The sequence below is a fragment of the Caretta caretta genome, chromosome 14 (assembly GCF_965140235.1).
Source record: "Caretta caretta isolate rCarCar2 chromosome 14, rCarCar1.hap1, whole genome shotgun sequence".
In the NCBI taxonomy this organism is placed as follows: domain Eukaryota; kingdom Metazoa; phylum Chordata; order Testudines; family Cheloniidae; genus Caretta; species Caretta caretta.
In genome coordinates, this window is record NC_134219.1 from 22,909,026 (window position 1) to 22,929,843 (window position 20,818).

Sequence of the window (20,818 nt, forward strand, 5' to 3'; positions counted from 1 at the left end):
GAGGTTGCTGCATTTCTTTGGTCAATGACATGATCCTAGTACGTAATCTGCAGTTCGGTTTAAATTGGTAAAATTCTCTGGAATGCTTTGTAATGAAAGGTCTCTTATATTTCATTCTATTTGTTTTAAAAAAAAAAATGCCCATCACAGCTGTTTGGGCACGTATACCTACATAATCAATAAAAAGCTAAACAAATCTTAACTGAAAAGAAACCTTTCTCATGAGAATATCAATACACTTGTGAGATGAAGACGTGATTATTTTTTCCCCCTCGCCCCCACTAATCCGGGCTGCAAGGAGTCTCAAATCTCTGACTGCAAGTTGCTGACTCTTAAATACACTGAATCACTGTATCTGCACATTGTGTCTGTAGAGACAAATTTGCAGGTTTGGTTTTGTACATACATGTCAAGCCTGACCCAAAAGCTTCCTACTCCTTGTGCTGACTCTTGAGGTTTGCATACTAGTTTCATAGCATGACAGCACTTCTGCATTTTGAAATCCTGTGTGCTTTGGGGGAATTGCCCTGAAGGTGTGACCCCTTTTTAGTGAAGAGCTGTAATAGCTTGTCTTTGTTGAGCATGTGCTTAGAGCTCTCTGCAGGACTGTTTTTTAATCCTGCTCTCATCCCACTCTGCAATTCCCACCCCACTCCCCCCGCATTGTTAATTTTTATCCTGTCCCTGCTATTCTGGCAGTGGGTCCTGTGGGACTGCGGGATCCCAGTCCTGCTTCAGGGCTCTGCATGTGTGTATGCGCTCAAAGAAGGCAGGAGTCTCTTTGTAGGGATGTAAAAACATAGGCCAGCTTAAAAATCACACTTCTGAATAAATGTATTGTCACCTGCTGCTGTTAAAAATAACACCTGTGTTCACTAAAACTGGAAGATTAGAGACTGCTGCCGCCTTGGGCTTGTTAACTTTGTGCATTTGAGAGCTCTTTCTGTGGATAGTTTCTGGTGCTGTCTCAGCAGTGGCATGTGGAACTCATAGTCTCCTGCACTACTCCAAAGGGGCACATTTTGCCCCAAACACTGGAAGAAGCTTATCAGCAGTAACTCAGCAACAGAGCTGCAGCTGTTCCTGGGCCAGGAGGGTGTATCTGTCCTCTTTCTTCAGGTGCCAGCATATGCCTAGGGATCACCAGGAGTCTGGTGGGTGAGTGAGCATGTCTGGGGAGCCCCCTTTACTCTCTAGACCAGGGGGTTTCAACTTTTTTTTCATTTGCAGACCCCTAAAAATTTTCAAATGGAGGTACAGACCCTTTTGGAAATTTAACCTGTGGTCTGCAGACCCCTGCCTCTGAAATCTTTGACTGAAAACTGACTGAATAGAATTCAACTAGAAATGTTGCACGTGGTCAGCACGGCATTTGATGCAATGTGTGAGAGGGTCCTAAACGGTGGGCTTCTCTGGTAATGACAACACTTCCAGGTTTTGACCTGTAGGTGGGGCATTCACATACTTTTGATCAGAAAGACAGAATGCCTTTCTGGGATCTGAAACTTTAGTTTCAGAGTCACCTTTTGCGCTCCTCTTGGACGTAGTCTGTGGAGCTCAAGGGGTCTGTGGACCCCAGGTTGTAAACCAGTGCCTTAGACTTGTGTGGGTTTGATAGCAGTGGATGCCTGGTGGTCAGGGGGCACTCTGGAATGCGTCAATAGATGAACCAGTGTGCGGAATGCCTTTCATTGTACCAGAACCTAGGAATGTAGACCTGAGCTGGGCCTGGATGAATTATGGTTTTCAGTTGTTTGGATATTAGGCCCAAAGCATATAACCAAAAAGAATGATGGTATAAGAAAGAAGGATTGTTTGTGTTAAACATGTAGTGACCTGTGAAATACTAGTGTTATCTTAAGATTAGGGTTGAGGTAATAGAAATATAGAAAATATGGTTAATTAGGTACAAGGTGCAGTAAATAATTAGTTACTGTGTTGGTTCTCAGGGCACCCAGGACTGAGTGTCACTTTGGTACCTCCTGCCTCCAGCAGGAGGGAGTCTGTCATCTTGTGGCTGGGGGTCAGCTCCCTGACACCTCCAAGCACCCACTTTGGGGCTATGACAGTCCTAAGTCCACCTTTCAGGTTAACAATAGGCGCACCCCAACCCCCAAATCCCTTAGAATCTCGGCCCCTGACATGGGCAACTCTTAACAGTTACAGATCCTCTGCACCAAAATGTGCAGTGAGTGTATCCCCAGCTTATCAGTTTTATCTCAAACAACTGCTCTTGGAAACCACATAGCACTTGTGAGTGCTTATAATAAAATAAAAGTAAGGGAAGAACAAAGATTTAACTAGAAACGAGAGAAAGTGATGGAAGCAACTGGTTGAAATGCTAAAATGTGAACTTGGCCCTACACTTACCAATAGTTACCTTTCCTACCTAATAAAGTAGCTTTCTCCCCAAGTTCAGTCCTTTGCGGAGCTGGCTGGTTTCACAAGAATGAGGATCCAAAAGTCACTGAAAGCCCCCTGCTCCTTAAGGGGCTTCCTCAGTGAAGAGATCCAGAGTGCCTTTCCCTATGCTGTTATATTGAAACAGTCTTTTGTTATATTCGTAGCCTGAGCAATCTCCTGCTTGCTGTAATCGTCCTTTCCACCTCCAAGTGGTTTTGATCATTTGCAGTTGTCAATGGAAAACCACTGAAGACTGTTTTGGGGTGTGGCAAGGGTAGACTATTCATAGATTCCAAGGTCAGAAGGGACCATTGTGATCATCTAGTCTGACCCCTTGTATAACATAAGCCAGAGAACTGCCCCCAAATAATTCCTAGAGCAGAGCTTTTAGAAAAGCATTCAGTTGTGATTTAAAAATTCCGTGATGGAGGATCCACCCACATCACTGGGTAAATTGCTCCAGTGGTTAATTACTCACTCTGTTAAAAATGTAATTTTATTTCCAGTCTGAAATTGTCTAGCCTCAACTTCCAGCCATTGGATAGGGTTAGACTTTTCTCTACTAGATTGAAGAGCCCACTATCAAATATTTGTTCCCCATACAGATACTTAAACTGTAATCAAGTCACTTCTTAACCTTCTCTTTGTTAAGATAAATAGATTAAGCTCCTTGTGTCTATCACTGTAAGGCCTATTTTCTATTCCTTTAATCAGTCTTGTGGCTCTTCTTTGAACCCTCTCCAATTAATCAACATCTCTTTTGAATTGTGGACACCAGAACTGGACACAGGATTCCAGCAGTGCCAAATTCAGAGATGAAATAACCTCTCTACTCCTATTTGACATTCCCATGTTTATGCATCCCAGGATTGCATTAGCTCCCCATGTGACGCTGTGGTAAGAAGAGCTCATATTTGGCTGATTATATAAACTTGCATTACCTGGCCAGCTGAGTAGGGAGGGGTGACAACTCCCTCTTGCTTGAATGGGTTATCACTGTAACATGGTATGCCTGGTGACAGTTTTTTTTATTCAAGTCCATAAAGATTACTTTAGAGAGATATACATTATTCCTTAAATATTATCTGTACATACATCTCACAAATATTGAATCTTGTCAAGTTATGAGCTTTATTTGGATACCTTACATGTTACTCTGTGGATAAGTATGCCGTAAGAGATGTTTGGTGTAGTTAGTTTGTCAGGTCTATGGTGAGAATTGTTTGCAAAGAACAGGGCCATGGAACCTCTGTGTCTCAGTTGTATAAGCTTGTTTAAAAATAAATGGTTGTTTAGTAGTTAGAAAGAAATATTGCAAAATATAAATATAAAACCTTGATGAAAGGGGTCCAGCCATTAATCTTGACTGGGCCAGGATCTGGGTTTCAGCCCTTAACTGCCTCATCTGGCTTTAGCTAAAGTCCAATAACCAGCAAAGACATCATTTGTTTATTACAATGTGTAAAAAGACAAGCTTTTAGGGGTTTCTTTGTCAGAGATTTTCCTTAGCCCTTCCATGTCATAATGGGAAAGTATCTTCCAAGATCAGATTGTAAGTATTTGCTCAATGCTTATAACTATATTGTTGCTAGCATATAAAGTATGTGTTTATATGCTTGTATTTTGGATGTAAACCACCACCAAGTGGCCTTTGGACTAATAAAGAAATACTTGTGTGGAAAATGAGTCGCGGTAAACCTTAGTAAAATTAATTCCAAAACAGAGGCACATTGCATCCTATGATGCTGCAGCGTACTAAGTTGGATAAGCTATTCCTGTTCTCTCTTGTTCACCAACATGGTGTTTTGAAACAGTTAAAATTAAATCTAGTCAATACCACATTGATTGCAGATAGTAAAACTACGGACTTGTCCGTAATCCGTGAATTGTGTTATGGGACTCAGACTTGTCCAGAGTCTGGATTTTATATTTAGAGCTGAGTTTACTCAAACATGTAAAATCACAAGTATGCAGAGGTTTCCCTGTGGACTGATTATCCGCGAAGACTCCTGTGCATTGCTTGTTCCAGTCGGTACATAAATTAACCTGAGCTGCTGAAATGCGGTCTTTGAAAAATAAGAAAAACACTCCACTCGTCTAGGGCGGTATTTGCTGCTGCTGCGCTGCACAGGGAGCAGAGGGTGAGGAAATTCTAGAGCATATCCCTAGACCTGCACTGACACTAGTGATGCTTATGCACAAACAAGGAAATAAACAAAATTCCATGTTAATTTCTAGATCCTTGAGAAATTCTGGGTGTGACAGCTATGGCAATTTCCTGCAATATCTTTGGGAGATCTCGCTGTATTAAGTTTTGGTTCTTTGTGGGCCAGGGATTGTATGTAATTCGATTGGGGAGGATAACCGCAGCTTATCCGGGAGCTAATAACAGTGGGGGTGATAAGGAGAATTCACTCAGCTTGTAGCACCACCTGGAGATGCTGAGATGTAGTAGTTCAAACTGGATTCTCCAGAGATGGACAGACAGACTGACTTGGGGCCTGCTTTCTGATCCAGCAAATGGACAGGACCTTCTGTCCAAGGGAGGGCCCTAATCCTTAGGGAAAGCTTGGAAGGACTGACACCTAGGAGAGCCGAAGGCTGGGGTTGGGGTGACCCTGGGTAAGCTTTTAGCGTATGTGTAGTGTTTTTTAAATTGTTTTTAATAATGCTTTCACCTTAAGAGTAAATGTGCTTGCTTACAAAGAGCTGTGTGGTAACTCTTTTAACTGTATGCAAATATACTATATATAGCCTCTGGAGAGAGAGTGTTGTGAAGACACTGACCTAGGGCATAGTGACTCTGGCTTGCTGGGGCTATCACAGTGCAGGCAGGGAACTGTGAAGCTTGGAAAAACCCCAGTCAGGAGAGAGAGACAGACTTGGGTCTCTGCCCAAGAGAGGGGCCTGCTGAGGAACCGATGCCTAGTGTGGGTGCCATGGAGGGGGAATACAGGTGCAGTTGCCCTGAACTGTGACACACGTGGTGGCAGTGGTGGGAATACCACAGTTGGTCGTCTTGTTGACAATTCTAAAAGAAGCCAGGGGCTGAGCGTGCCTGGCAATTGAACTTCTCTCTGCTGCCCAGTCAAGTCCATGACATATTGGCAGGTCAGTGGAGAGGAAGCATGTGTTGCTGTTGCTGCTCATGCTGAACGCATAAATTTTCCTTGCTGTTAAACTAACGACTTTATTGGCAGGAGATTCCTTTAGAAGCATTGCTTTGGATTTCTTTTTAAGTGCCCATTTTGGAGTTTAGTAGACCAGATTTCATTTTAAATCTGAAAGTTAGCTTTACCCTCCTCCATAAGAAAGAGCCACACATGAAGTTTTAAGATCTAGCTGTGACCCACTTTTCTGGTTCTGTACCAGCTTTTTTATCTAATCCATCCCTAATGTGACAGCCCAAATTTTCAGAAGTCTTTTTTTCTTTTTTTAAATAGCTGTTCCCTTCATTAACCTTCTTGCACCAGTGATCACATATTTATCGTCTCCACGGCATACAATTGTGAAGGTTTTACCAAAATTAATCTCAGTTTATATTTGGTCACCATTCAGTGAGTTTACAGCCTTTGAAAATTGCTGTAATGCTGTTTCACGTTGTGTAGTACAGTGGCCATAATACTCTTAATTTTTATTCTAAGTGACAGCTTGGGCCAGAATGCGGAACAGGGCATTACGTTATTTAGTAGAGCATTAGTTACCTTCCAGTGTTGTCGGCCTTAATTAGGATGGGATGCAACTAGAATTTTCCAGAGGAGTGGTGGTGCTGTTTACTTGACTCTTTGAGCGGGGTCATCTTTATTGCAGAGAGCTCATTTTCTCTCCATTTAAATGTTATCTTTCATTGGCTTTCAATGGATATGTGTCTCCACCATGACTTCTCCTTGTAGAGCGATCTATGCAAGTTCCTACATACGCTGTCCGTACTAAGTGAGCAGACATCTAGAGGTGGTCATCAGACAAGACTCCACAACATTTGTACACAGAAAGTGAATACCGTCTGCAGCTGAAAAGCAGGGTGATTTTAGTAAGGCAGAGTATTTATCCAAGCTGGAGTTTGTCCAAGGCACAGGATTTTTGCCCATGTTCTTGTAAAATATACCGTAAGTTGTTTTTTGTTTTTTTTTAAATGGTCACAAGTGGTCAGGACCACAGTTATGTATTTATATTTTTAACAAAGAGCAAATCAAAAGAAAATGCTTGAAATACACCGAAAAATAAATCGAACTGCCTTTGTAGCCCTCAAACTTCTGATTGGGTCTTCCAGCGCATTACCACTATTAGTACTCATTAGCCTCAGAAAAACTGGCAATAGGAGAGCATGCTCTCCTGGCAGCTCTAAACCTTTGCTCTATAGTTTCAGTTGGCTTTTAGGGGTTTTTTTTTTTTTGAATCGGCAGTCTTGAGCAAGCTTTCCTACTCTCATCTGCTTCTGTGTCTGGACTTGCTGCTGCATTTTTTGCCTTGGGTTGGTTTGTTGGCCCAAGACTCAACAAACGAAATGTGCTGGGTTTGTGATAAGAATAAATGTCCATTGTGATGGGCACTGAAACTAATAAACTCATTTCACTTGTGATCAAACAACATGATAATATGGTTTCAGGTCTGAAAGGCTAGTGCTGGAACGTAGTACACTTTCTGGTTTCAGAAGTAGTCCTCTAAATGCGAATAAAGGAGGAGTTGCTTGTCTCCAGTGCAGAGAAGCTTAGGTGGACTCATGGGTGACTGTCACAGATTCATTTTGTGAATAGAAAAAGAATAGATTGCAAAAACAGAGAGAAGCCATTGTTACGGCCATTACCTCAGATGTGATTTCGCAGGTGGCAGTTCCCTCTAAAGAACCATTTTCCTTTTGAAAGAAGAGAGAGTGAGAGTGCTGTCTCAGAGGAAGAAGCTGTAAAGTCTAGACTCCTGGCTTCAGCATTGCTGTGGTCCAAGTCATGGACATGCTCTTGGTGGGTGTTTACCCATTTTACTTGAGATCCTTGGAGGAAGGCTCTGCAGAAGTGTAAATGATGACCTAGAAAGAGGGTCCCCCAGATTTGTTCTTGACGTTAATATACTGGGTTAAACAAAATTTGATTTTTGACTTCCTGGAGCATGATTATCATGGTGTGTGCCTTAGTGCTTGTCTGCTCAGGAAAGTTATACTAGTATGAGTTAAGTGTGAATTTAAACAACTGTAGTTAGACAATGTAACTCCTGTGAGGGGACTCTCTTATTCCGGTATAACAGTGTCTTTTTTGTTTGATTCGGTTTTGCTTCTGTTGTTTGAATGGTGCTTAAGCTAAACCAGTCTCTTACTCTGTCCACACTGGGAGCTATATTGTGATAACTATATGTGCATAACTGATAAAACTTTCCTGTATAGACGAACCTGTAGTGGCCAACATTTTGTGTTGTGTGATAGTGGGAATGTTATCTGAGTGGCCTTCCTCCACCCTTCCAGTCATCTGCATCAGAACCTGTTCAGGGTGTATAGGGAGGGGAAGCTTTCGGAACCCCTGTGATGACAGGGAGGCCCAGAAAAAAAGATGGAATTGTCCAATTGGGTAATTCCCAGAATATCTCCCTGTCACTGCAGAGTTATTCCTTATAGCTTAGTTTTTATGAGCCAAGAAATGAGGCTTCCACTGCTTCCTTTGAGAGACTGTTTCACAGCCTAATCAATCTCACTGTCAAGATGTATTACAGGCTAGTGGATCTCAAAAGTGACTTTCACATTGGTATGTCAAATGAAGGATTACTTGTGTGTCACATGCACACAAAACTTGTGACTTGAGACTCCAAGCATCTTGGGGTGTGATAAATTCCATATTGTCATTGCTCGCACTCAAAGGGAAAGGGGGAATGAAGAAGGATGGAGAAATAACTGAGGGATATTGCTGCTGTTTTGATATGGAAGGGAACTGGCTTGTTTTTCAAGACCACATTTTTTTCAGTTACATCTGGTTTTTTCTCAGTTACTTTGCCAACACTGTTTACCATATTCACGCTCTAGTCTGCTCCCATGAAAGTTAGTGGACTCAGGTTTAGGCCATTTATCTTGAGGTCAGTTCGGCGGGGTAGTTCTGTCATGGGGAGTTTTTCGGTTTGAGATGCAGGCTTGTTCTTTGCTCCTGTGCTGGTGGGATCTGGGAAGCATTCAGTCCCTATGACTGAGGCAGCACCTTGTGTATTGGCCCCTCACTGTCAGGAGCAGTTTTCCAGAAGAGAGGTGCCTGATGAGGACCTTAGTGGAGTGTAAAAGTACAAATTGGTGGTGGTGGTAGAATATCACCCAGGCTTGGAGGAGCCCTCTTGGGCAATCTGGTGTCTTTGTACTTTAAATCCATAAATACTGTTCTGATAACCAGGAATGGCCTGAAATGTGAATTAATCACCTAACCTGGCATGTGGTATGTGTAAATGAGAGCACACACTCAGTGGCCCACTGTGCTGCTCACATTCAATATGAATCTGTGAATCCAAGCTGAGGTGCTCTAGACACTGCGGAGAATGCTAGTGTATCTTCAAGGGAATGTTCAATTAATCATGCAGCCAATTGTCATTTGACCCAGGTTTTGTTTAAAGTTCAGTCTTGCTGATCATTCTTCTAAAGCTGGTAAGCCTTAATGTGTGGCCTTGGTCTAAAGTAAGCACTGGTTGACTAATCTAAGTTACTTGGGAAGTTTTATAAGAATTGTCAGTGAAACAATGCCTTCGGAAAGATAAGCCCCTACTTGTTAAGCAGTGACACAGCCCCCTGATTTTAAACCCCCTCATCTTTTATATTTGGGCACATTGCTAAGTCTTATAATTAGTTAAATCTGCTCCTGTAATCAAAAGCTATCTACACACTCCACTGCTCTGTGACGATTTCAAAGATTTAAGTGATTAACTTGGCGGAGGCAGTGGGTGGCTAATTGGATAAGCTTTAATCTTTACGCCACCAAAGCGAAACATGGTAAGATCAGAGGAAGTAGGAAGTTATGCGGTACTGTGTGGGAAGGTAGTTACGAAACATGTCAAAAAGATTATTGTAACAAGCAGAGCAGTTGTCTTGGCAAAACATCCGATGAAGTGAGCTGTAGCTCATGAAAGCTCATGCTCAAATAAATTGGTTAGTCTCTAAGGTGCCACAAATCCTCCTTTTCTTTTTGCGAACACAGACTAACACCGCTGCTACTCTGAAAAGAATAAGGTGGAATATTAGAGAGACAGTTCCACAAATTTTTCCGAATTTGCTTGCATTAGCTTTTTAAAATGGCAAATATATTTGGATTCTTGCTTGCTGAGCTGTCAGAGCGGAGAGATTTACATATTCCTCTTACTTTATTTTGACAATATCCAATTAGACGTTATTACCTTTGTTATGGTGTATATTCTCTCTTTGAACTACCAAACTGTAACGATGCTGGTTCTGGGGGGACCCAACTGAGAGTGGCAATTCAGGACAAATTGCTTGGGGTTTTTCCACCTCTAAGGCAAACCAGACCAGCCAGACAGAGAGGACTTTGGTTTTACCCCACTGGCTAACCACAAGTCACACAAGCAATTCCCTTAGACACCCCAGTTTCCCAGTATCACCACCAGTGCCACCCGTTATGGGGACAGATGATTATGAAAACCAATACCCCAGTAAAAGAAAAAAGGTTCTCTTGATCCCAAAGGACCAACCCCCAGACCCAGGTAAATATACAAATCAGATCTTACCCTCAAATCACGCTGTTGCCATTCCTTTAGAATCTAAAATCTAAAGGTTTATTCATAAAAGGAAAAAGATATAAATGAGAGCTAGAATTGGTTAACTGGAATCAGTTACATACAGTAATGGCAAAGATCTTGGTTCAGGCTTGCAGCAGGGGTGGAATAAACTGCAGGTTCACATCAAGTCTCTGGAGTACATCCACAGCTGGGACGGGTCCTTCAGTCCTTGGTTCAAAGCTTCAGTGTAGCAAAGTCCCTCCAGAGGTCAGAAGCAGGACTGAAGACAAGATGGAGGAGCTGCAGCAGCTTTTTATATTCTCTTGCTGTGTGGTCTTTCTTTCTTGGTTCCAAAGACAAGTTGTCCCTCACACAGCCTGGAAAAACCTCAGAGCTCTGTCCATAGGCAGGTCCCTGCACACCTTGCTGAGTCCAAAGGCGTGTCTGCCTTCTCTCAGTGGGTCAGTTGTATAGCAGATGGTCCTTAAGGGGCCATCAAGCAGGCTAGGCAGAGCTGACACCAACTGACCTGGGGTGTTCCCCAGAAGCATAGCATAAGTTTGAATACAGACAGTATAGAGCCAATATTCATAACTTCAACTATAAAAATGATACACACATATAGACAGCATAATCATAACCAGCAAACCATAACCTTGTCTTAGACACCTCATTTGACCCCCTTTATATAAGATTTGGTGCCACTACAGGACCTTGGTTGCAACTATGTTCTATATGGTTCCAGTTCAAGTCGATAACGTGTCACAGAGTAGTTTTTAAATGGTTTTTAGATTCTCAAAAGTGTGGTGCTTTCATTTTATTGGGATCTGCAAAGAGGGTAGCAGTGACCGTGAACTATATGGAGTACTTAGGTTTCATCAGTGCATTCTGGAGTTAATCTAGAAAAAAAAAATTCATGGTTTATGTGTCCTTGTGAAATAAAACTTGCTTCACAATCACGTCAATAAATATACATAAGTTTGTATAGAGGCTTAAAAGCTGAAATACAGGGATAATCCAAACCACCAACTGTTCTAAACATGATAGAAAGCAAGCCAATGATTATAGCCATAAACCAAACTGCTTTCTGCTCTGCAATACTTAAATTCCCAGCATGGTCAGTACAGTTAAGTGAGATATCATGAGGTAGAATAAGCACTTAGTCCTGGATGAGCATGATTCATTATCTAAGCCTGGCAAATTCTTTACTTTCAACAAAAGAGAGTTCGATAAATATTGAAACTTTTATAAGTGCGAGCAGGTGTTAAGTGTGTTCTCAAGTTTAATTTTGACAGAGGATGTCATCTGAAATCTATAGTATGGAGATACACACACATATTCCTTTGCATTTATGTGTAGCCTTGATTTTATAGGTTTCAGAGTAGCAGCTGTGTTAGTCTGTATTCGCAAAAAGAAAAGGAGGCCTTGTGGCACCTTAGACTAACAAATTTATTTGAGCATAAGCTTTCGTGAGCTACAGCTCACTTCATAGGGAGCCGTGAATTCACGCTGAGAAGGGATGTTAAAATATTTTACAGCAGTGGTGGTTCCATTCTTAACCAGCAGATGCCTCTAGCTTACTGTATATCCTCACCGAATGGCTAGATGCCACTCCTGAACTTTTCTGAAATGAATGACCCTTCTGCAATGCTCTGTGGCCAAACCCTTCACTGAAAACATACAACCCATTTTGGTTACTTTCTCTGGTATTTTGCTCAGTTAATTTATTTTGTTTGATTTATAGAAGCCACAAAATCTGTGCAAGCATGCGAGTTGGAACTGTACATCATCCATTGCATGAACTGATGCCGATTTTTTTTATTTCTAATCCTACCTGAAGTTGTAAAGTGCTCAGATTATGTGAGAAAGAGGCACTTGAAAGACCTCCTGAGGTTTTTGGTGAGGAGGTGTTGGGTAGAGTAGTATTTTAGAAATGTCCTGACTGTTTCTTCATTTTAGCTTAGTATACTATTGGTGAAGGTTCAGGAAGGATCTTTGTGCAGGAACCAGTCGTGCAATCTGCGCACACCCCAAACTCCCATAATTTAAACTGGGAGTTTGGGTGCGGAAGGACTGCAGACTGTATTATATACGCTTTCCATACCAGTCAACCAATATGCAGTTGAAAGTAGGGGATCCAGAAATCCGTCGTCATTGAGTAAATATTTTACAACTTGAATTTATATAACTTAACCAAAAGGGCACCCTAAAATATTGTTTTCCTGTGTAACCATGAAAACACCTGTAATACTATAGCTCAGTGGTTCTCCACCAGAGGTCCGGGGCACCCTAGGGGGCTGCAAGCAGGTTTCAGGGGGTCTGCCAAGTAGGGCCAGCATTACTCACTTGGGCCCAGGGCAGAAAGCTGAAGACCCACCCCATGGGGGAAGAAGCCTGGGGCCCTGAGCCCCACCACCTGGGGCTGAAGCCAAAGCCTGAGCAGTGTAGCTTTGCAGGGTCCCCTGTGGCATGGGGCCCCAGGCAACTGCCCTGCTTGCTATCCCCTAACGCGGGCCCTGGCTTTTATATGCAGAAAACCAGTTATTGTGGCAAAGGTGAGCCGTGGAGTTTTTATAGCCTGCTGGGTGGGCCTCCGAAAGAAAAAGGTTGAGAACCCCTGCTCTAGCTAACAGCCATAAGTCATTCTTTTTCTTTTTTTTAAATAAAATTTGAATACTGTTCCAATTCATGACAGGTTTCAGAGTAGCAGCCGTGTTAGTCTATATCCGCAAAAAGAACAGGAGGACTTGTGGCACCTTAGAGACTAACCAATTTATTTGAGCATAAGCTTTCGTGAGCTACAGCTCACTTCATCGGATGCATTCAGTGGAAAATACAGTGGGGAGATTTATATACACACAGAACATGAAACAATGGGTGTTACCATACACACTGTAATAAGAGTGATCAGGTAAGGTGAGCTGGAGGGTAGGGGTGGGGGTGGGGGCAACCTTTTGTAGTGATGATCAAGGTGGGCCATTTCCAGCAGTTGACAAGAACGGCTGAGGAACAGCGGCGGGGAATAAACATGGGGAAATAGTTTCACTTTGTGTAATGACCCATCCACTCTCAGTCTTTATTCTAGCCTAAGTTAATTGTATCCAGTTTGCAAATTAATTCCAATTCAGCAGTCTCTCGTTGGAGTCTGTTTCTGAAGTGTTTTTGTTGAAAAATTGCAACTTTTAGGTCTGTAATCGAGTGACCAAAGAGAAAACACCATCCTGGCCACTATGGATGTAGAAGCCCTCTACACCAACATTCCACACAAAGATGGACTACAAGCCATCAGGAACAGTATACCCGATAATGTCACGGCAAACCTGGTGGCTGAACTTTGTGACTTTGTCCTCACCCATAACTATTTCACATTTGGGGACAATGTATACCTTCAAATCAGCGGCACTGCTATGGGTATCCGCATGGCCCCACAGTATGCCAACAGACGTAGAACAATGCTTCCTCAGCTCTTGTCCCCTAATGCCCCTACTCTACTTGCTCTACATTGATGACATCTTCATCATCTGGACCCATGGAAAAAAAGCCCTTGAGGAATTCCACCATGATTTCAACAATTTTCTTCCCACCATCAACCTCAGCCTGGACCAGTCCACACAAGAGATCCACTTCCTGGACACCACGGTGCTAATAAGCGATGGTCACATAAACACCACCCTATACCGGAAACCTACTGACCGCTATGCCTACCTACATGCCTCCAGCTTTCATCCAGACCACACCACACGATCCGTTGTCCACAGCCAAGCTCTAAGATACAACCGCATTTGCTCCAACCCCTCAGACAGAGACCAACACCTACAAGATCTATATCAAGCATTCTTACAACTACAATACCCACCTGCTGAAGTGAAGAAACAGATTGACAGAGCCAGAAGAATACCCAGAAGTCACCTACTACAGGACAGGCCCAACAAAGAAAATAACAGAACGCCACTAGCCATCACCTTCAGCCCCCAACTAAAACCTTTCCAGCGCATCATCAAGGATCTACAATCCATCCTGAAGGACAATCCCTCACTCTCACAGATCTTGGGAGACAGGCCAGTCCTTGCTTAAAAGCCCCCCAGCCTGAAGCAAATACTCACCAGCAACCATACAACAGAACCACTAACCCAGGAACCTATCCTTGCAACAAAGCCCGTTGCCAACTGTGTCCACATATCTATTCAGGGGACACCATCATAGGGCCTAATCACATCAGCCACACTATCAGAGGCTCGTTCACCTGCACATCTACCAATGTGATATATGCCATCATGTGCCAGCAATGCTCCTCTGCCATGTACATTGGCCAAACTGGACAGTCTCTACGTAAAAGAATAAATGGACACAAATCAGACGTCAAGAACGATAACATTCAAAAACCAGTCGGAAAACACTTCAATCTCTTTGGTCACTCGATTACAGACCTAAAAGTTGCAATTTTTCAACAAAAACACTTCAGAAACAGACTCCAACGAGAGACTGCTGAATTGGAATTAATTTGCAAACTGGATACAATTAACTTAGGCTAGAATAAAGACTGAGAGTGGATGGGTCATTACACAAAGTGAAACTATTTCCCCATGTTTCTTCCCCCCCACCCGCTGTTCCTCAGCCGTTCTTGTCAACTGCTGGAAATGGCCCACCTTGATTATCCCTACAAAAGGTTCCCCCCACCCCCCTGCTCTCCTGCTGGTAATAGCTCACCTTACCTGATCACTCTCGTTACAGTGTGTATGGTAACACCCATTGTTTCATGTTCTGTGTGTATATAAATCTCCCCACTGTATTTTCCACTGAATGCATCCGATGAAGTGAGCTGTAGCTCACGAAAGCTTATGCTCAAATAAATTGGTTAGTCTCTAAGGTGCCACAAGTCCTCCTTTTTTTTTTGTTCCAATTAAGAGTGGGATTGTCTGATTTCTTGTGTTCACTTATGTCAAACCAAAAAATTCCGAGAAATCATTGTCTGACTTCCTTCTCCACAGTTGCTTTTTTGAAATGCAGAAAGTTTTCACTTACCAGACTTCTTCAGAGTACAGGGAATCAGTGCACTTGTCTAATCTATAGCTGTACTAGTGAACTGAGCCATTATGCTGTCGGGGTATGCATACAGTACAGTACCACTAGAGTCTTAGAACTCCGCATCTGCATTTAAAAATAAAATATTTATTCTTTACTGTATGGGGAAAAAGGGGAATGAATGAATATTCATGTAAAAACAATATCAGTGTTTTTTCATTGTGTAACAGTAGTCAAGTATTCTGTTGTCTTGCGTGCTTACCATGCAAGCAATGTAGTTAGATGTGTATATACTACCCGGTGTCCTGTAGAAACATGGTAATAGTATCTGCTACAAGATCATAATCTCGCTCCCTTTTCTTCAGGCGGTGTAATGTACCCTATAAGGTATTTTGTCGTAATAGTTCAGAAATTGTTCTCTGGCTAATGTGTTTGGAGGGAATTGCACACAGTATGACAAGTGACTGTCTTGCAGCTTCATGATTATAAGCCAGTTGCTTGTGAGACAAATTGTAGAGGAAACAGGTTTTATTTAGAGGAATTTTTTTAAACTCAAAAAACCCAACCATTTTCAGATCTAGCCTAATGACTGGAGGGGTGAAACGAGGTGTGACCAACCCATGGCTCCTGGAAGAGACGGAGGAAACCAGCGGGCTTGGCTTTAATGAGATCAGACAGCAACAGCAGAGGATCATACAAGGTATAAGCTTATGTAATCTTGGTCAGATTCTCAGAGTATTAAAAATCCATTCTAATTTTGTTTAGAAATGCTGTGAGATCTCAGAACCTTAGTTTCAGAGGGACAGTCTTTGGTTTCTTGCTCCAAAATCCTGGTGTTCTGTGGCATAAAACTTTCTTGCATTGGTCTTCCCCTTCAAATACTGCTGCTTTCACATGGTACAAGAGTACCAGGTTCTAAAGAACAATAAGGAGTACGGTGGCACCTTAAGGTCATTGTGAGCAGAGTGACCTGACAGTATCCTCCTTAAAGCAGCTCTACAAACTTCTCCTCCTCCATTTGCCCCAACCAAACAATCTATTTTTACATACATTTTTTCATTGGGGTAAATGAGGAGTAGGTTTTGTCTGGGTGTGACATGTTTGCAAGGTTTCTTTAAAGTCATATGCAGATTACCCTCTGGGTCTGTTAGGTTATGATGCACACACAAACTACAGCCTACAATATGTACACTAGCAAAGCTGAGTGTGGCTGCAGTGGAAGAAGTGTTGTGTTGTAACACTAGTTGTGCAGCGAGGAACTATTGGGTACAGCTTGATTCGGTCCTGATTCAGCAGGTATTTCAGGACATGCCTAGCTTTAAGCATGTCACTAGTCTCATTGACTTCCACTAAGGCCCCTGCTAGCAGTATTGATTTATGCATGCTTAAGATTAGGCATGCCCTAGTGCTTGGAAACCTGGTCTTACTAGATAAGAATTGATGTATAATGACAATATCTGTTTTATTCCTGGAAGCTGGATTTTTTTCAAAGGGCCCCTAGGGGTTGAGCACCCAAATCCGACTGGGAACTGGGCACCTAACTCCCAGCCTGCATGCATTAGATGCAAATGAAGAACGCTATGCTCGTAATTCTCTGAATAGCACGGGTTCACAGATTGTATTTGAATAAATGAGAGGGCAGCAACCATATGAGCGTTCAGAAGCGGGGTGGCCTCGCACACGGCTAGGGGTTCGTTCTGTTCTTCCCAGTCCTAACTGGGGGTCTCTGCTCTGCCCGGCTCACTCACTCCCGTGACAGCAGGGCTGCAGAGGGCACCCTGCACTACTGCAGGAGCCATGCAGGAGCAGGGTGGCCTCCCCTTGGCCAGGGGCTCATCTTCCGCTGCCACCTCCTCGCAGTCCTGGCCAAGGGTCTCTGCTCTATTAGCTGAACCTCTGCTTTATCCAAAACCCTTCCTTGTCTTCCAGAATGAGAGAGACGGGGGGGACAGAGAAGGGGTTCGGATAATAGGGTTTCGGATAGACGGGAGCATGCAATTCAGTGTTTAACATTGTTGAGGATGATCAAATGAAATAAATCTCTACGTAGTCAAGTTTTATTTTAATCGGCACATGAACTGGTGTGTGGAGTTACACGGCAGGAGAATAGCATCAACTCTATTTTGAATGTTTGGGAGTCAGCTTTAAACACTGCTGGCATATGGTGGGTATTAAACTTATCTGAGTGTGTGTGTGTGTGCGCGTCGTGAACATGTGGGGACACACATGGGCTGGAAAGGTTCTTTGTTAGGTGGGATGTTGGGCATTCAGCACTCTAGGAGGCAAACAGACTCTGGACGTACAGATCAATATTTTGACCTCTGATTCTCTGGCTGCAGCTTAGCAATATCTGGCTCTTCACGCAGCCTCGCCCTACGTAGTGTTTTTTGCCTTTCAGCAAGTGGTTAACCATAGCAGTTCTTCCTTGCAGCATCCTTTATAATGCCACTTGTGGGCCTCCTGTGTAGTAAGAGCTGCAGATCACAAATGAGGTGCGTTTTCAGGGCTGCATGGGGCCCACAGACTGGACTAAGAGGGTCCATATTGTGCCAAGGTGGGGATTGGGGAGCCTTGACAGAGCTGTGTGGGGAAATTTTAAATTGTGGCTGCCTTCTTTATATCCGGCTCTGTTAATGCTCTTGGTCTCCCTCTTGCACGCATGCTATATTCTCTCTCAGCTTTAAAAAACCTATTTGAATTCCTTGGCGCTTGCATCACCTGTTTGTCTTTTAGTCATGTTAAAACCTCCTTGGAAAATCAAAAAGGGTAATCAAGGGCCTATATATGTGTGCCAGAAATTCCAGGGCATTTATGATTGAGTAACGGCTGTATGTTCAGTTTCTGGATTTTTTGACACTCTGCTGAATATCTTGACCAGAGCAGACAAATTAATTACCCATCATTCACATTATTTTTATCATCTAAAATCTGCTGCTGCAATAGGAATTCATTGTCATGCTGGTGATGTCTCTCTTTGTTAATGTAGTTTAACCGTCTTTGCACACACAGCAGATCTTTGCCCCCTTGCATGTCTTGTGGCATAGTTTAACACTCTGGATTAGCTTGCATCCTCTACAGGATGCAGCGTGGCATATCAGCAGGGGATTTAATGTATTTTATTTTCTTGTTTCTGTGCAGAGCAAGATGCTGGGCTTGATGCTCTCTCCTCAGTCTTATCGAGGCAAAAACAAATGGGGCAGGAAATCGGGAATGAGCTGGAGGAACAGAATGGTAAGAACAGCAAAAGTTAATTTATTAAATGGAAAAACCATGGTTTTTCTAGCTTATCAAGTTTATTGTAGGCCCTACAGGAAACGTGCAGTATACTGCTACTATTCAAACAGTAGCAAGACAATACTGTGAGGGGTTTTGTGTCAATAACTGTGTCATCAGTCGATAAACTAGTTGATTTGTTTTGTTATGCTACTTTCCTTCTCGTAAACAATGTACAGGATCTGACACTGAGTCCTGGTCTACACTACGAGTTTTGGTCGAATTTAGCAGCGTTAGATCAATTTAACCCTGCACCCGTCCACACGAAGCCATTTTTGTCAACATAAAGGGCTCTTAAAATCGATTTCTGTACTCTTCCCCGACGAGGGGATTAGCTCTGAAATCGACATCGCTGGGTTGAATTTGGGGTAGTGTGGACGCAATTCGATGGTATTGGCCTCTGGGAGCTATCCCAGAGTGCTCCATTGTGACCGCTCTGGACAGCACTTTCAACTCAGATGCACTAGCCAGGTACGCAGGAAAAGCCCTGGGAACTTTTGAATTTCATTTCTTGTTTGGCCAGCGTGGCAAGCTCATCAGCACAGGTGACCATGGAGTCCCAGAATCACAAAAGAGCTCCAGCATGGGCCGAACGGGAGGTACTAGATCTCATTGCTGTTTGGGGAGATGAATCCGTATTATCAGAACTCTGTTCCAAAAGACGAAATGCGAAAATATTTGCAAAAATCTCCAAGGGCATGATGGACAGAGGCTACAACAGGGACCCGCAGCAGTGCTGAGTGAAAATTAAGGAGCTCAGGCAAGCCTACCAAAAAAACAGAGGCAAATGGCCGCTCCGGGTCAGAGCCTCAGACATGCCACTTCTATGACAAACTGCATGCAATTCTAGCGGGGGGCCCCTACCACTACCCCACCTCTCTCCACAGACACCTGCAAGGGGGGAGTCTCATGCAACAGGGATGAGGATTTTGGGGACGAGGAAGATAGTGCACACCAGACAAGTGGAGAAACCGTTCTCCCCAACAGCCAGGAACTGTTTATCACCCTGGATCCAATACCCTCCCAACCTGGGCTCCCAGACCTTGAAGGCAGAGAAGGCAGCTCTGGTGAGTGTACCTTTGTAAATATAATACACGGTTTAAAAGCAAGCGTGTTTAATTTGCCCTTAAGACGTGGGATGCATTTGCGGCCAGTACAGCTACTGGAAAAGTCTGTTAACGTGTCTGGGGATGGGGCAGAAATCCTCCAGGGACATCTCCATGAAGCTCTCCTGGAGGTACTCCCAAAGCCGTTGCAAAAGGTTTCTGGGGTTTCTTATTCCGTCCTCCATGGTAGGACACTTTACCACGCCAGGTCAGTAGCACATAGTCTGGAATCATTGCATAACAAAGCATGGCAGCATATGGTCCTGGTGTTTGCTGGCATTGAAGCAACATCCGTTCTTTATCTCTCTGTGTTATCCTCAGGAGAGTGATTATCCCAGAGAATTGGGTGTGGGGGTTTGTGCTGCATGTTAACCAGAAAACTGCAGCCCCTCCTTTTAAATGACCAACCCAACGGGTGCTTGGTATGGGAAAGGAGGGTGCTGCTGTTTGAAACCATTCCCACATGTTATGAAGGTTGAAGAAGCCGAAAAACTGTGGCTTACCATGGCTGCCTGCAAGCCGAATTCTGTTGCCCAGCTCTGCATGTGTGATCTCTCTCACCAAACTGGCAGGCCCTCAATATAAGAGGCAAAATGCAACCTTGTACTGAAAGCACATGTGTTATGTAATGTTAACAGCTTAGTTCACTGTGAAAGTCTACCCATTGTTCTCTAAAATATGTCTTTTTAAATACTACTCTCCCTTTTTTTCCTCCCGCAGCTGCAAATGTTTCAACACTCCCCCTAAGATCTCCATCCCAGAGGCTAGTGCAGATAAAAAGGCGAAAAAAACGCACTCGCAATGAAATGTTCTCTGAGCTCATGCAGTCCTCCCGCACTGAAAGAGCTCTGCAGAATGCGTGGAGGCAAACAATGTCAGAGTCCAAGAAAGCACAAAATGAATGAGAGGATAGCAGGGACGCATGAGAGGATAGATGGCTGGAGCAGCAGGAGAGGTGGCGGCAGCATGATGAGAGGAGGCAGGATGCAATGCTGAGGCTACTGGGGGATCAAACTGATATGCTCCGGTGTCTGGTGAAGCTGCAGGAAAGGCAGCAGGAGTACAGACTGCCGCTGCAGCCCCTGTGTAACCGACCGCCCTCCTCCCCAAGTTCCATAGCCTCCTCACCCAGACGCCCAAGAATGCAGGGGGGCCCTCCGGGCACCTAACCACTCCACCCCAGAGAACTGCCCAAGCAACAGAAGGCTGGCATTCAATAAGTTTTGAAGTGAAGTGTGGCCTTGTCCTTCCCTTCTCCCTTCATCCACCACCCCACCTGGTGCTTCCCTCCTCCCCCACCCTTCCTGGGCTACCTTGCAGTTATC

General features: G+C 43.6%; 1 protein-coding gene across 3 annotated transcripts in view; it reads left to right on the top strand.

Moving 5' to 3' along the window:
- The window catches only part of STX8 (syntaxin 8), a 176,156-nt gene that overhangs the window by 20,463 nt on the left and 134,875 nt on the right, over nt 1–20,818 (top strand). For 2 of the 3 annotated variants that reach the window (XM_048817480.1, XM_048817479.2), the window contains exons 5-6: nt 15,690–15,814; nt 18,253–18,345. In XM_048817480.1, coding sequence (XP_048673437.1) covers nt 15,690–15,814; nt 18,253–18,345 — 218 coding nt within the window. Of the gene's footprint in view, nt 1–15,689; nt 15,815–18,252; nt 18,346–19,274; nt 19,455–20,213; nt 20,414–20,818 lie in introns of those variants that run through there. The other variant, XM_048817478.1, reaches the window with a different exon arrangement.